This window comes from Gavia stellata, chromosome 3 (genome assembly GCF_030936135.1).
Source record: "Gavia stellata isolate bGavSte3 chromosome 3, bGavSte3.hap2, whole genome shotgun sequence".
NCBI classification, from domain to species: domain Eukaryota; kingdom Metazoa; phylum Chordata; class Aves; order Gaviiformes; family Gaviidae; genus Gavia; species Gavia stellata.
Window position 1 is genome coordinate 10,745,723 of NC_082596.1, and position 14,493 is coordinate 10,760,215.

A 14,493-nucleotide genomic window follows, 5' to 3' on the forward strand; every position below is an offset into this window, starting at 1 on the left:
GATGAATAAATTACTTCATCTCCAGCAGTCTGGGATTTTTCTCTCCCTTGCCTTGTGAGTTTTGTCCCAGCCAGTTTCAGACGACTTGATGTGTTCTTCCCTGGGAAAAATCTCAGTTTAAATAGTGTTTGCTGTGCGGTGTAAACTTTCAACCCCAAATTTCTCTCCCTACTAGTTCTGTAGGCTAGCCAAATATTTTTTTAAATAGTCATTAAATGTGTGTGTTCCCCCCATGCAATATGTTGTCATACTTCCATAGCATTTAGTTCACATAACAGCATTTGTATATTGTTTCAAGTCTATTCTTTTGTCCTTAATACGTTACTGTGTGAGCTTTCTGAACTCTAAATGTATATTGCATCTAGTGCAGTAGTGTTCTGATTAAATTTGAAATTAATTTAAAGATGACCTCCCAATTTACTTGAGGGGCCTCAATCTTAACTTTTCTTGCTATTGGATTAAAAACGTGAAAGTTGCCCTGAATAACCAGGGGTCAGCTCCCTTGGCAACAATATCAAACCTCAGAACGTTTCAGTGGGCTGGGCTGTGCTTGCTGTATTTGTTCTTTCTACGGAAAATGTGGCCAGGTAAAGGCAAAGCCTTGTCATAAAGTTGTAGCAGGAGCTTACATCCATGGAGGGGGAAGGGGGATAGCCCTGAAATTGTATGCTTCCTCCATCCTGCTGTTTGGATGCCTGGCAGCGCTGATTGCTTTTTCTTAGTTGTCAAGACTAACTCCAGAAGTATAGCACCCTTTCCTGCTCTGTGCACTCCACATTGAGGAAAACAAGTTCCACAATTAGTGATTCTCAAGAGAAAGTCCCGTAGCTTGAATCCTCAGGTACATACTGATAAGTGGGAATTCCTTGAATTACAAGATTACAACAGTGCTTAGGAAGAGGAGCCTTTCCCTCTTTCTCCATCTGTGATGGACTTTCAGAATACAATGCCCTAACCAGCACTGAGAAGCAAATACAACAATTGCTCTGAGCCAGCCAGCATTAGGGCTTGAAGATTTTCTATATTCTGCCTTTTAAATCTATCCAAATACATCCTAAATGTATTGTGAAGTGAACAGAAAATAATTTAGATTCACTTTTTAAGTGTGAGCTCTTTTCTAGGCGCAGAAGAATTACTGATGGGAGAGGAACTTAGTTGGGACAAATCAAGTTTACAGCTTTCTTCTGTTGGAGAGGGCTAGGTGCACCAAAATGAAATACATACTAAAAGAAATAATCCAGTGCTTACTGGATTTTAAAACACGTATATTTATAAGTTTGCTATGATCAAAACAAACAAGCAAAAACAAAACCAAAAAAAACCCCACCACCCCAAATTAAGTGTAAACCCTTGTTTTAGGTTTCCTGGATCATTTTAGGGAAATGAAACACAGTAGTTGGCTGATGACATCCTAAGTGAAACACACTAACAGAGGTGTAGAAGGTGTTGACTTGCATAGCCAGCTGTTCAGTGAAGACCACTTAATTTGTATCTGGAAGGTGATTCTCATTTCTAAACTTGGAAGGTCATAGTACTGCATCTGTTCTGCTTGTTGGTGAGTTTCAAAATGAGGAGGAGTAGTTCTCGTGGGCCCTTCTGCTGTCCCCCCACCCCCCACTGAAAAATGAACTCTCCTTACTAGAGAGGGTAAAGAAAAAAATGGCATGAAACATTAAATAGGCAAGAGATGTGCTCAGTGCGAGATGATCCAAGTGGCAAGTCTTGATTGCATTATTTAACAACACAATCTGGAATGCTACAGAACTTCACGTTTTAGTCTGTATTTCACTATAGCATTTCATGTTTGTGCATGAACTGCTGCCAGTCAATGGGTGCTTACCTTTCTGCTCTTTTCCCTCATTTTTTTGTCTTCATTTCTTACAGCAGTCTTCAGCAGCTTTCAAAATTATAAATGTGACCTTTGTGATGATCTGAAAAGCCCTGGCCACTTTTACTCGATGCCTAATCAATGTGGTGCTCTTACACCTTTTTTTAAAAGGAATGACCAGCTTTTTTTTTACTTCTGCTTAATTCTTCATGGTTCTCAAAATACCACAGTTAAACTGTTGCAAGGTCTATGTATAGGCATATTTGCTAATAATGCCCAGTCTCTATGCATTAAACCATAAAAATAAGAAATATTATGCAAAAATTACAGCAAAATCCAGACAGGCAATGCATGTGAAACTTACTTTCTCCTTTGTTTCCTGATGTTTTTTTCTTGTGTGTAACACTAGGATATTGTGAGGTTTGGGGTTTTTTTTTCTGTTTAATGTAAGTATGTACCTAACTTCCATCTCTGTTAGTGGGAGTTGTACATATGGATCATGGAAAAAGCACTTTTAAAAAGACATTTTTCCAGACCCTTTAAACTGCACAAAATCATGAGGATATATTGTCCGTAGATAGCTTTTGTTTGTTCCTATAAAAAAGAATCTGTTGTTAATACCCTGACTTTTGGCACTGGAAATTCTGGATTAAAATATCCTGATACTTATTTCATCACAGGTTTTGCCCATGTAAACAGAGAAGTGTGGGTTTTTTAAGAGCTTCGGTAGCAGCTTCAGTAACTAGGGTTTTTTTATATCAGTCTAAAAGGAACTAACATTATAGCTTAGCTTCCATCAGAATTTTAAAAGAAAAATTGATCTCAAGTAAACTAGGTCTGAGATATTTGTATTAGGTGATTATTTTTAAAGGTTGAAGCCTTTTGTTGATTCTTCTCAAAACATACTTTTTATTGAATGACATTTCTTTAAACATATATGTGTATCTTTTTTGAAATGATGATCAAATATACTTTTGGAGTCTTTAGCTAATTATAGAAAAACTGGGAGACAGCATGTATCCTTGAAGAGGCGGGAAGAAAAAAAAAGTTTACGCTAGATCTTTTTGTTCTCAACTCTGATTTTGCAATTAGTGCAATAAAGAATATGTTTTGAGAATTAAATATATTTAGAAGTAAAAGATACGGTTTCTTTCCCAACCAGTAAAAGGGGAGGCAGGGAAGGTGGAAAATAATCTGATGCAGTGTTTCTAGATAACAGTAGACATGAACACCTCCTGTAATATCTGCAGTGAGTGTGTCTTTTGAGTGCTTACCTAAGTCTCTTCAGCTGAGCTTGTACTGCACTCTAAGGTGAGATAGTCATAAAGATGACTTGTCAGGATTTCTTCTCCTAACTCAATTTTAAATAAGTCAGGAAGGGTAGATTCCAGGTGGATTTTTGGGATGCTAAATGAAGCTAAAAGACTACTAAAGTGAATGCAATTGCTTTATAGGAGTTCCTCATACATTGCAGTAGCTCTTTAGAGAATGAAAATTCTTGATGAGTTGCTGCATGAAGGATTTGTCCCATAGGTGATGGTGTGGCTATTGAATTCCATACTGTTGTTAAAAATATGTATGTATTTAATATGTTCTGCTGTTTAGATGCCCAACCTACAGAATCTGAAAAGGAAATTTATAATCAGGTGAATGTAGTGTTAAAGGATGCAGAAGGAATACTGGAAGACTTGCAGTCATATAGAGGAGCTGGCCATGAAATACGAGAGGTGAGCTAGAGTGTTATGATTGCACACAACTTGTGGTTGTTCATTGTCTGATCCTAACCAAATACTGCTGGTTTTCAACTTCGCTTGCAGGAGCTGTTTTGGCAGAGCATGTTGTCTATTAAAATTGCTGTCTTGAATTTCTGCTCTGGAGTGTTCCTTTTTAACAGTGAAACAGATATTGCTTGTTTCAATAATACTAATGCACATACTTAATAGCAAATGATGCTTCTCCAACTTTTTATGGAATTGTTGTTACTGTTTTTTCTTTATATTCCCACTTAAACTCTTCTTGAGTTAGTGGCAAATTTGGAAAGATCATGGCATGAATACAATGCAATATTGAGTACTGTCAACATCTTTTTGTACGCTAATTGGAGAAGTCTGTGCGGTAATCCTAACACAAAAGACATCTCATTTTCAGTCTCTTTTAGTTGGCTTTTATTTACGAAAGTAGATGTTTGGAACAGAAGCAAAGTTTCTTTACAGTGTGTCACTCCATTTTTCCTTTATCTTTAAGAAAGAGTTGAATAAAGACTCTCTCAACCCCCTTCCCTTCTTCCTCAGATGCAGCAATGGGGTTACTTTGCTCCTAAAGTGAGGAATTACTGTAACGTACTCTTAAGAAAGCCTAGTACATAGGAGGAGTCTCTGCTCACTCTAGATGAATTTGAGGTACTCAGAACTATTCAGCTTTAAAGTACCATGAGTTTTTATTCAGTCTCTGTTGAATTCATAAGGTAGGTTTAAGGAGGGTGACTGTGTTCCACAAAACCCTTAGCAGGGGAGATTGCTTATTTGTTCTTCAAGGAAGGAGGATGTTCAGGGAGAGGCTGTAGGAATGTGTGTCTTGGCAACAAAGCCTGCAGCTCCCATGGAGAAGGAAGAGAGATACTCCTGAGAGAAGGGAGACATCGCAGGAAGGAAGCTTCCTAGGGACCAGAGAGGAGTGTGCTGCAACTCACAGCCCAGGGTTGACTGAAACAGATCTGGGAATCAAGGAGTTGACTGTGAAGATGCAGCAGGAGAGTTATGAGCATTTTTATTTGTTTTCTTAGTGATTTTCAGTTGCTAAGTAGTCTAGTTTCTGTCTTAAAAACCTGGAGAGACTGAATTTATGGCTTTATCTGTCTGGGAAGCTTACTGTAAAGACAAGGTCTATGCATATATACCTTTATGTTGTTGATTATGCTTAAATGTTCCTACTGTAATATTTAGCCTGAATTTCACAGCAAGTTTGTTTGGTTTTTTTTCTTTGCAAATTCAGAAATTGGTGATAGATACCAATGTTAGGATGAGACTTTGATCACTAAACTTTTTGCTTGGAGGTACCCCAATAAAGTTGTTGATTTTAATTAACTAGATCTGGTTATGTAAATTTTCTTGAGTAGCTTTATTTTTAACGATTTCTTTATACTCTCTCCAAGTTGTTTTCCTATTCAGGATACTTATTTTCAACACAAGTATTTAGAGCTTTTTGGAACAGACATGGGTTAGTACAGGCTTGTCTCTCAACTGGAAATTTCTCAGTAGGTAGAATTTTTAATTAGTAGCTCCTCAAACAATTGCCCTGCATAGGTTTGGTTGTGTTGGGGTTTTTTTTCCAGTACTGTATCAGTTATTCTTAATCTAAGCATGCTTTTTTCCTCCCCTTTTTTTTTTAACTAAAGGCAATACAGCATCCCAATGATGAGAAGCTGCAAGAGAAGGCATGGGGTGCAGTTGTTCCACTAGTAGGCAAACTAAAGAAATTCTATGAATTTTCTCAAAGACTAGGTAAGTGGAATGGTATTAACTTGGGGTTTTTTTGTCTTCATTAATTAGTACATTTGGCATATTCAGATGTGATCACATCTAGGTCAACCCCTCGTTAGTAGATAAATGCTCATATTGCATAGATTCCTTCCATACACTGGACTGGATCTTATTTATATCTGTGTACTGCCTTCTTGCATGTGAAAGCAAACTTGCTTCAGAGAATACCTGAGAGGAGAGAGAGAATGGGAGCATACTTGTCATCCTCTTTCTCTACCCCTTTAGTAACTCTGGAACGCACTAACGAGCTGATTGTTTTGAAAATTACTAGACTCATTCATCGGGAATGAATTCTGTTAATCTTTGTAATACCAAGACTAATTAAAAGTGACTGTATTATTTCTGGTGTTTGGGGGGGAATAATTTGGTCTGTGGCAATGCCTAATCTTGGTTCAGGTGCAGTACTGGAGATGGCACTTCATGCCTCTTAAAAAACCAACTTGACTGATGTTGTGTCTAAACTGATAAAACCTGTTAGACTTGACTTGGTTTTTTTTCCACAAAGTATCTGTTGTTACCTCACTTTTAGACAAAGTTATTAGCATAGCTCATAAAAAATGAGCTGAAAAAATGGAAGCTTTTTGCAGGCAAGCTCTGCTTTTTTAAAGAGGGTGAGGTATTTTTCTCAAGATGATGAGCAGGAAGTTGAATTATAAATTTATCTTAAAAACAAATAAAACATGACTTTTGCTGATAAGTATGTACCTCTTGAATTCTGTGTTTTCTTAAAGGCTGCAGTCTGCTAAAACAGGTTACTGAAATACATTTTACACAAATGTTGTAGACAAAGCTTGAATAAAACTTTTAAAGAAGTTTCTTCATGCCTATCAGTGCCTATTAGACGTAGTCTTTACAGCAGTTTGTACGTAAATACAGTAACAGTGGCACATAGAAGCAATTCATCAAGCCCTGTTATTAATTATTTGGCAGATGGGTATTTTAAGTCTAGCATGCAGAATATCAGTCAATAGAGATACAAGAAGCAGGTGCAGTTGTATATTGCAAAATACTCTCCTCTCATTTAAGAGGCAGGATTGCGAGGTCTGTTGGGAGCCCTGACAAGCACTCCGTATTCACCAACGCAACACCTGGAGCGAGAGCAGGCTCTTGCTAAGCAGTTTGCAGAAATTCTTCACTTTACACTCCGATTTGATGAGCTCAAGGTAAGAACTTGTAATTTTGTAAGCACAAAGGCTAGCAAAAAGAAAACGAGTCTATTTACTGAAGCAATCCGGGTTGTGTTCTGTTCTAGAATAGAGCATGCAGTAGATACTCAAATATCTACTATGCTCGGCTTGTTTGCATGACCTAGAGTTAGATTAAACTGGAAAGTGGATGAAATACCATATTAGCTTTAGGCATTTGTTATATTTCAGTTCATATTAATCATGTTTCTTCATCTGAATTTGGCATATCTCTTGGGATAATGCTGCTGCTGCTGCAGCTTTTAGTATGTGCACACCCATAGTCCAGCTATTTTCTTGCTACTGTGCAAAGAATTAAGCTGAAGTGATATTAATTTGCTGATCTGATCCTTGGAGTCAAACTAGCAAAGCTATTTTTTTCAACCTACTGATTTCAAACTCCTATTTAGGAGATTACTTCTTGTTCTTGTTAGATCTTGTTCTGAAAAATCTGAGAATTTAACCAGAAAGCTTTTATGTTCTACGTATCACTTCCCAACATGTCACAGGCCTTTTTACTTCAGAAGGATGAATATTTTCTTGTTCTCAGTATTATACTTTATGAAGACTTGTCCTTATATTTTTCTTGAGTTTGTCACAACTCTTTTGCTTCCATATCTGTATAGATGACAAATCCTGCTATACAGAATGACTTCAGCTACTATAGAAGAACTCTGAGCCGTATGAGGATTAACAATGTCCCAGTAGGTAACCCTTGGATGAGATGAAATGTAATCTGATACTACCACTTAATCTTTTTCATGTGCAGAACAACTACATTCTTTTTTCCTTCTGTTCTATAGGCAGAGGGAGAAAATGAAGTAAATAATGAGTTGGCAAACAGAATGTCTTTATTTTACGCTGAAGCAACGCCAATGTTGAAAACCTTAAGCGATGCTACAACAAAGTTTGTGTCAGAGGTAAGAATATAAATTTATGGCTTGGATACTGTACTTCAAAGCACTGCAGGGCCAGACATCATTTTGGAACACAAAACTCCTTTACCAGGGTTAATCTGGCATTTGGAAGTTAAACTTGTTTTTTTGAGCCTCAAGAAACACAGAGTATCTTTCTCAGATGCTGTAGAGGTTACAGTAAGTTCAGCTAGCCACCTTGTGGGTGCGTTGCAAAAAGTTAATGGGTAGCATTACAACATTGGTAGTGATAGCTTTCCTCAAGAAGGGAGGTGGGAGAGGTATGGATGTTGGCTGCATTTTGGTGGTGGTTTAGAGCAGAAACTTCAGAAAATTGAAAGGGAAACAGCTTGATTCTCTGTGCTTGAAATAGGGAAGAGAATTGAAAAGTAGCTTCCTTTTCTCCTTCCCAAGACACTTTTGTTTTGCAGTGTAAAGTCAAGTATACTTATGTTATTGCAGAAGAGGGGAGGAACCTGAACCGGAAAAGCATTCCGACATTTTGACACATCCCTATTTATCCTTAACTACCTGAATAAATATTAGTGACAAAATGCAGTCACTACAAGTATTGTGCTTGACTTCTGATAACTGATGATTTTTGTCTTGCATGCAAAGAATGCACACTATTTCTTAATAAAAAATAATTGTACATTACATGATTAATACAAAGATACATTGTGGTTTAGTATTTTTTCCTAAGTTCTGCTTTACACTTGAAATGCCTTGAGAAAAATGGCCTCTTATTTTACATTTCTTTGAGGTGTTTGTCTGCAACAATTTTAAGTGTTACTATTGCAGCAGATGCAGGTATTTGACTATAGAAATTTCTCTCTTTAAAGAACAGGTTAGATGATTCCTTTAAAACTTCCCAAAAATCAGTAGTGTCAGTAGCGTATTTCTTTAACTACAAACAAGCAAGCAAAACCTATGTGGTAGACTTTGCTCTTTAAGTTGCTAATCTTTATTGTAAGGTTACTAAAATCCAGTGCAAGGCTACCTTACTTACCATAGTTGTGTTGATGTTTTTAATTCCTCCACGTTGCCATGCCAGCAGATCGCTGATTTGATTTTGGTTTTGTAGTACAATATTTCACAATAATTTAATTGGAAACTGCTTATCTTTTCCTGCAGAACAAAAATTTACCGATAGAGAATACTACGGATTGCTTAAGCACCATGGCTAGTGTGTGCAGGGTCATGCTGGAAACCCCGTGAGTATAAACAGTGCTTGTATTGTGTATGAATCATCTCTGTATTTAAGACACGACTTGTGACGCATAAGGCGAAAGAAATATAACTGGTTTAATTAGGAGCTATGGTGTTTTCTTTTTACCAACTTAGTTTTTAACCTCAACATGAAACTAACTTGTCTCGTTTTGCTAGCCATGCAAATCATGCGGTCTACTTTTCTGAACGTATTAATATTTAAAAATAGAATGGCTATGAAAGCTAGACAACCTCTTGGCACTCTTTATAAATGGTTTTCTCATTTATAATTCAGGAAAATATTCTATTTGAGCATGATTGCCTACAGCCTCCTGAAAGAGGGGTTATGGGCAACGCGCTGGATGGTACCTCCTTGCACGTTGGCTTGGCTGATGGCTGTAACAAAATTGCAATGCCCCTGTCTGGGGAATTATGAGATGACTCTTAGGCATGAAGGCAGTCTATTGTCTACTGCAAATTCGAGAGGCACTGAGAGTATGAACAAAAAGTCACTAAACTTTTGGTTTTTATCTGTTTCTTCTGGGATCTAAACAGTTTCCTATTGGTAAAATTACTCAGGCATGAGGTATGCCTTATTTTAAAAAGTTTCTGTCCAAATACCACAGTATGTTTGTTTTGGAGCACATTAAGAGCTCCAAACATTTATATTCTGACCTTGTTTAGGAATGGTCTGTCTCATTCAAGAAAGTAGTTAAGCATTTTTTCAGTAAGCTTGCTTTTTTTGCCTTTTTTTTTCCTGAGTCAGAAGTTTGTGTTGCATGTATACTAGAGGGTGGAGGGGAAAAGGATAGGAACTGTTGAAAGCAAAGTTGTTATGTATTGGTTTAATCTTTTTTTTTAAAAAAAAGTATACCTGAAATGGTGTAGTAGGAGGGTGCTATTTTAGATTTCAGAATCTCTGTTAATCTCCAGATAACTCTTTCTAAGTGGTGGTCTGACTAGTAGGCAGCTTATTGAAAGGAAAAAGGAAAACTCTCAAAAGCTTGTGGGGTTGTTTTTTTTTTCTCTCAGGATTTATAGTAGGATTTTTCTCTTTAATCTTATTTTGGGCGCTACTAGTATGTACTCTTATCTTGTGTTTGATAGATAATAATCTATGTTTTTAAATTACAGTGAATACAGAAGCAGGTTTACAAATGAGGAAACAGTATCATTCTGTCTGAGGGTAATGGTGGGTGTCATCATACTCTATGACCACGTGCATCCGGTGGGCGCTTTTGCCAAAACTTCAAAAATTGATGTAAGTTTATTGTTACTAAATAATCTTTTGAGTATTTAAATTGTGTGTAGGCTCCTTTTCTGTTCTGCAGGTTCTAGTAGCAGATGTACGCTTTGGATTGATGCTAAAAGGATAATGGTAGTTGTTAGCAAACCATATACATAAGTAGTGAGAAATACAAACTAGGCCTTCAGACACATAAATGGTCATGAAATTGTTAGGTCAGAAAGATCTGTTTTGATGGAATACAGGTAGTTTCTTGAAATACTTATGAACACTGATTGGGTTGAAAGATCCAAATCAGAATGACTGGAAATAACAACAGCATCTAGCTTGTTCCTCGCTATCTTGTAAAAAGCTAGGTTTGTCATCCACCAGTCTTCAAGTCTTTAACTTTCTGCTCTTGTTTGATAGTAAGTCCGTGGAACACCTGCTGTTACCATATGCTGCTTTGTGGTTGTTTCAAAAGGACTATTATCCCATTGTACTAGCTACAGAGTTTGTCATTATTTCACTGGCTGAATGTAATCATTCGTAATGGATTTGTGATAAACAAAGGTTTTCATTTACAGTTCCTTTTTTTAAGGCCAATAAAGCAGAGCTTGACATCAAAATTGCATTTTCTAAAGATACACAGATTTTTAAGTAGCTAAGCCATTCTGTTGTAGGAAAATGTAATACTGAAAGCTTAACTCCTTTCAAATATTAAGAAAATGTCTTGTACGCTGCTGCAATTTTTAAATTATTTTTTTTCTGTCTGACAAACTGAATATATAACACTTCTGTAAACTTAGAAGGTATTAGCATGAAAAAAATGGTATAATTTTTTTAACTCCTAGATGAAAGGATGCATCAAAGTTCTTAAAGACCAGCCTCCTAACAGTGTAGAAGGCCTTCTAAATGCTCTCAGGTACTCTTATTCTTTTATTTGAAATCTTTCTATGTGAATTTTCATAAATTGTTCAAGGCATTTCCTTCAGCAGCAAGGTTTCCAGTCAGTGTTACAGGTAAAAGGTGAATGTGGTTATGCAGGCTTCTTTTCCAATGTGTCTTGAGACAGGAATGCATGAAGAAGCTACTGTGTTTTAAAAGCTAGGTTTTAAACTTGCAGTTGTTCATTCTAAGATAACTTTTTGCATACTTCAACTGCATGCAGGTTAAGAATGAGTCTGTAGAGGTAAGCGTGACAGAGTAGACATTGCACCTGAAGTTAAAACTGATGGCAAAGTATAATTCATACTAAAAGCTAACTCGAAGTTAACTGTGATCACATGTACTGACTGAACTACCAAACAAGCAAATGAGCAGCTGCAGGACGCGCACTGTGACTTGTGCCAGCTTACCAAAGAAATGGCTGAATTAGTTTGCATCGGCCATATCCTCAGCTATGTGTGGTTTGACCATGACTTAATCGTTTTATTTATTATTAGTAGAATATAAGAGTAGTTTCACGTGATTTTTATGTTTTGCAGATAGCTTCAGACGTGTCAGGCAGATAGTTTTTTGATATGTAACTAGAAATTGTTCCTCTTTCACAAAGTACTTCTAGGGAGGTACATAAGGCAAGAGTCTCAATGTTTTTGCTGTAGAATAGACGAGACAAGAAGTTGCCACGTTAATTGGAGAGGTAAATAAAAATTAATAATTCTGCATAGAAACCTAAAAACCTGCTAATTTGGGTCATAAAGCTGTATCTGTAGCCAGTAACATGTTCTTCATGTGGAAGTCCGGCATCAGAGGAGTGGCAAAAAGTGCCAAAATATAGACAGATGAAGGCTTCATTCTTGTTCTTACTTGAAAAAGTACCATATTACTTTGGTAACAGTTAACTGTAACTGGGTATTGTTATTCATGCACTCACTTTGAAATGTGGAAGCCTTAGTTTGTCTTGCCTGAAAGTGTGCAGTTGTACTTCATTTTTCTTATCTGTAGTGAAACTGCTTTAATTTCACTTGCCCTTTTTTTGTGTTAAGATGTGGTAAGAAGCGAAATAATGTGGTATTATAAGTGGTTTCACTTGCAAAGTTTTTTCAGATTATTAGCTAAAGAAAAAAATAAATAAATCTGGGCTTAATTTGAGACTTCATGTGAGTATTTCCATGCCTAAATAATTTTACTAATCTCTGAACCTCCTGTACGTGATCAGTCTTTGAGATGGTGATCAGTAAAAACACAAGGTTCCAGAAGGAAGATGCTATATTAGCATTTATTTTCTAATTAATTTATTGTGATTGCAGCTGCAAATGAACACCGATCTTTACTGGTACCCCATTTTTCCCTATCGTGGTCGACACTTAGTAAAGTACGTGGAAATTGTAGTTCAGGTTCTCACTGCGTTTTGCGTTACTTTGTGATTAGTGTAAATTCTGTCTGTGCTGCCACGCTGACTTTTCATCACACCAACCCATTTCATGCATACATACTTTAACAGTCCTGCTTTCTTACATCTGATTACTCATTTGGGTAGGATATTTAATCTTTTTAAGATCATATTTGGAATTGTTAGCAGCTCACCTCTGCATCTCTCCCTATGTGTGTGGTGAAAGCAGATTCAAGATCATGTCATGAGAACTTAAGTCCAAATCTAAGTCTTTCATTCTGCAGGAGTGCTAGAAGTTTTCATGTTGTCTTAAGAGATAAATAATGTGTCTTAAAAAGTAAATGGAAGGTGGTACGGATTTTGGAGGGAGATCAGCTGTTTATAATTTGAATTTCATATAACTACTGTAATCAGCTTTTTCACATGGGCAGAATACCAAGTGCAATAACTCTTGAGGATTTTAGAAAACCTTAGGCCTCTTGTTTGTGGAAAGTATAAATTACCAAAATGTGCTGAAATCTATATTGATATTAATTTCCAAAACAAAAAAAAGTCATTGTGTATTCTTCAGGTATCACTGCAGCTGTGGATCACACTCAAAGCGCTAATTTAACATGTTAAATTTAAATTACAGAATAAGTTTTTACTTGCTTTTAGATTATAGTCAGGGAAGGAAGATCAGGGAAAGAAGTCACGCAAAGAAGCCAGCATTGAGGATATACAGTACTTTCTTTTAAAATAAGAGACGACTTAAGTTTTTTGTAGTAATTTTAAAATGTTCTAATGCCCTAGAGAATTTTGAAGGGGGAAGGGGTGTGTACTGTTTAGTTTTAGCAGCACAGTTGCTTAACTAAACAGGAAATAAGGCTGAAAAGCAATTAAATCCATTCTCTCATTGAGGGATCTTAGAAAGGTTTGGTCACTGGAAGTTTTGAAGAAAAGTTTCTGAAGCTATGTTTTAGTTAAAGATGTCACCTATGGACAGAGACCTGAGAGTTAGTCTTACTCATCATTAGCTATCACAACTGGTAACATGAGTTCACTATGAAATGGCCTGTGAGGACAAAAGCAAACCGTGGAGTGGGTGATGATCAGTTACTGAGGGTTTTACTCCAGGTTAACAAATAAGTTTGTTTACGGCTCAACCTATCTGTACCAAAGTAAAATAGCATCTATGCTCTTCTCAACTTGATTTTTATTTCTGTGTTTAGGTACACAACAAAGCATTTGAATGATGAGACTACCTCCAAGCAAATTAAATCCATGTTGCAATAACAATTACCTGGAATTCGCACCTGCTGTAGACAGACAGTATTCTGCAATGACTGAGATGCACAGATTTTTTTTTTTAGTGATTGCAACTACTATCTCGTTCATTCTTGCTTTTTATTTTCTCTCTTCCTGTTTACCCTTTTTTTAATCACTTTCTTGTTCTTAAGTAAGCTCAGACTTCTTTTCTGTGCCAAATCAATGAAAATTATCAATTCTGGAAAGTATTTCTACTTTTCAGAATAGCCATCCTAAGTGGCAGCTAATTATGCGTTGCATTTGGATTTCTCTGTACTGGGGAAAGATTTGTGACTTGAACTAAATATTTTTAAACTTGTGGTTTTTTTTCTTTTTTTGAAAAACTAATATTTAATATTGCTTCTTCTGCATGGCAAGACTGCCTACTTCTGCTATTTAAAAATCCCTTGATGACTTCATTTTCTATTGCAGCTTATTTTCATGTGCAACCATGAGGAGACTAAAAGCAGATTTGTTTAAATTAACTGTGTTTGTACAAAATGGTACCCAACACAAAGGTTTTTTTAAATGAGTAAAAACTGTTTTGTTTAAAAGTTACGTTTGCATTGACTCATTTTTGTAAGGATGTATGTTGTATGTTTAACCTTTAATAACTAACGTTAAACTGTGGTGTGTGCGTAGCAAAATTACGTATGCATGTTCATGTCAAATGATTGGCTGTGGATAAGATAATAAAATCAGCTTTCATTTTTCTAAGTGTGGTTTGATTTACCAGTATTTTTGAGTGAGATGTCTTCGTGCTCTTTGGATTTTTACAAAAAAAATAAATTTATAAATTTTATATAGTGAAAACTCTGCTGTTTCATTACCAGTAACCACTAGTCTAATCCACTGATTTAAGCCTAGCGTGTTTCAGGGATCTTGCTCTTCTCGCTGTGCTGCTTCCCTGTCCCCAAAAACGTTACTCGTGCAGGGTTTGGGGGGAATAGCTTTGTGCAATCCATACAGATC

General features: G+C 36.4%; 1 protein-coding gene across 4 annotated transcripts in view; it reads left to right on the top strand.

The window, feature by feature from the left end:
- The window catches only part of CYRIB (CYFIP related Rac1 interactor B), a 41,440-nt gene extending 27,175 nt beyond the window's left edge, over positions 1-14,265 (top strand). For 3 of the 4 annotated variants that reach the window (XM_059836281.1, XM_009807672.2, XM_059836283.1), the window contains 9 exons: positions 3,434-3,555; positions 5,223-5,328; positions 6,394-6,530; positions 7,178-7,255; positions 7,355-7,471; positions 8,600-8,679; positions 9,809-9,935; positions 10,754-10,824; positions 13,446-14,265. In XM_059836281.1, coding sequence (XP_059692264.1) covers positions 3,434-3,555; positions 5,223-5,328; positions 6,394-6,530; positions 7,178-7,255; positions 7,355-7,471; positions 8,600-8,679; positions 9,809-9,935; positions 10,754-10,824; positions 13,446-13,509 — 902 coding nt within the window. In that variant the 3' untranslated portion in view covers positions 13,510-14,265. Of the gene's footprint in view, positions 1-3,433; positions 3,556-5,222; positions 5,329-6,393; positions 6,531-7,177; positions 7,260-7,354; positions 7,472-8,599; positions 8,680-9,808; positions 9,936-10,753; positions 10,825-13,445 lie in introns of all 4 variants that reach the window. The other variant, XM_009807674.2, reaches the window with a different exon arrangement.
- Positions 14,266-14,493: the final 228 nt, after the last annotated feature.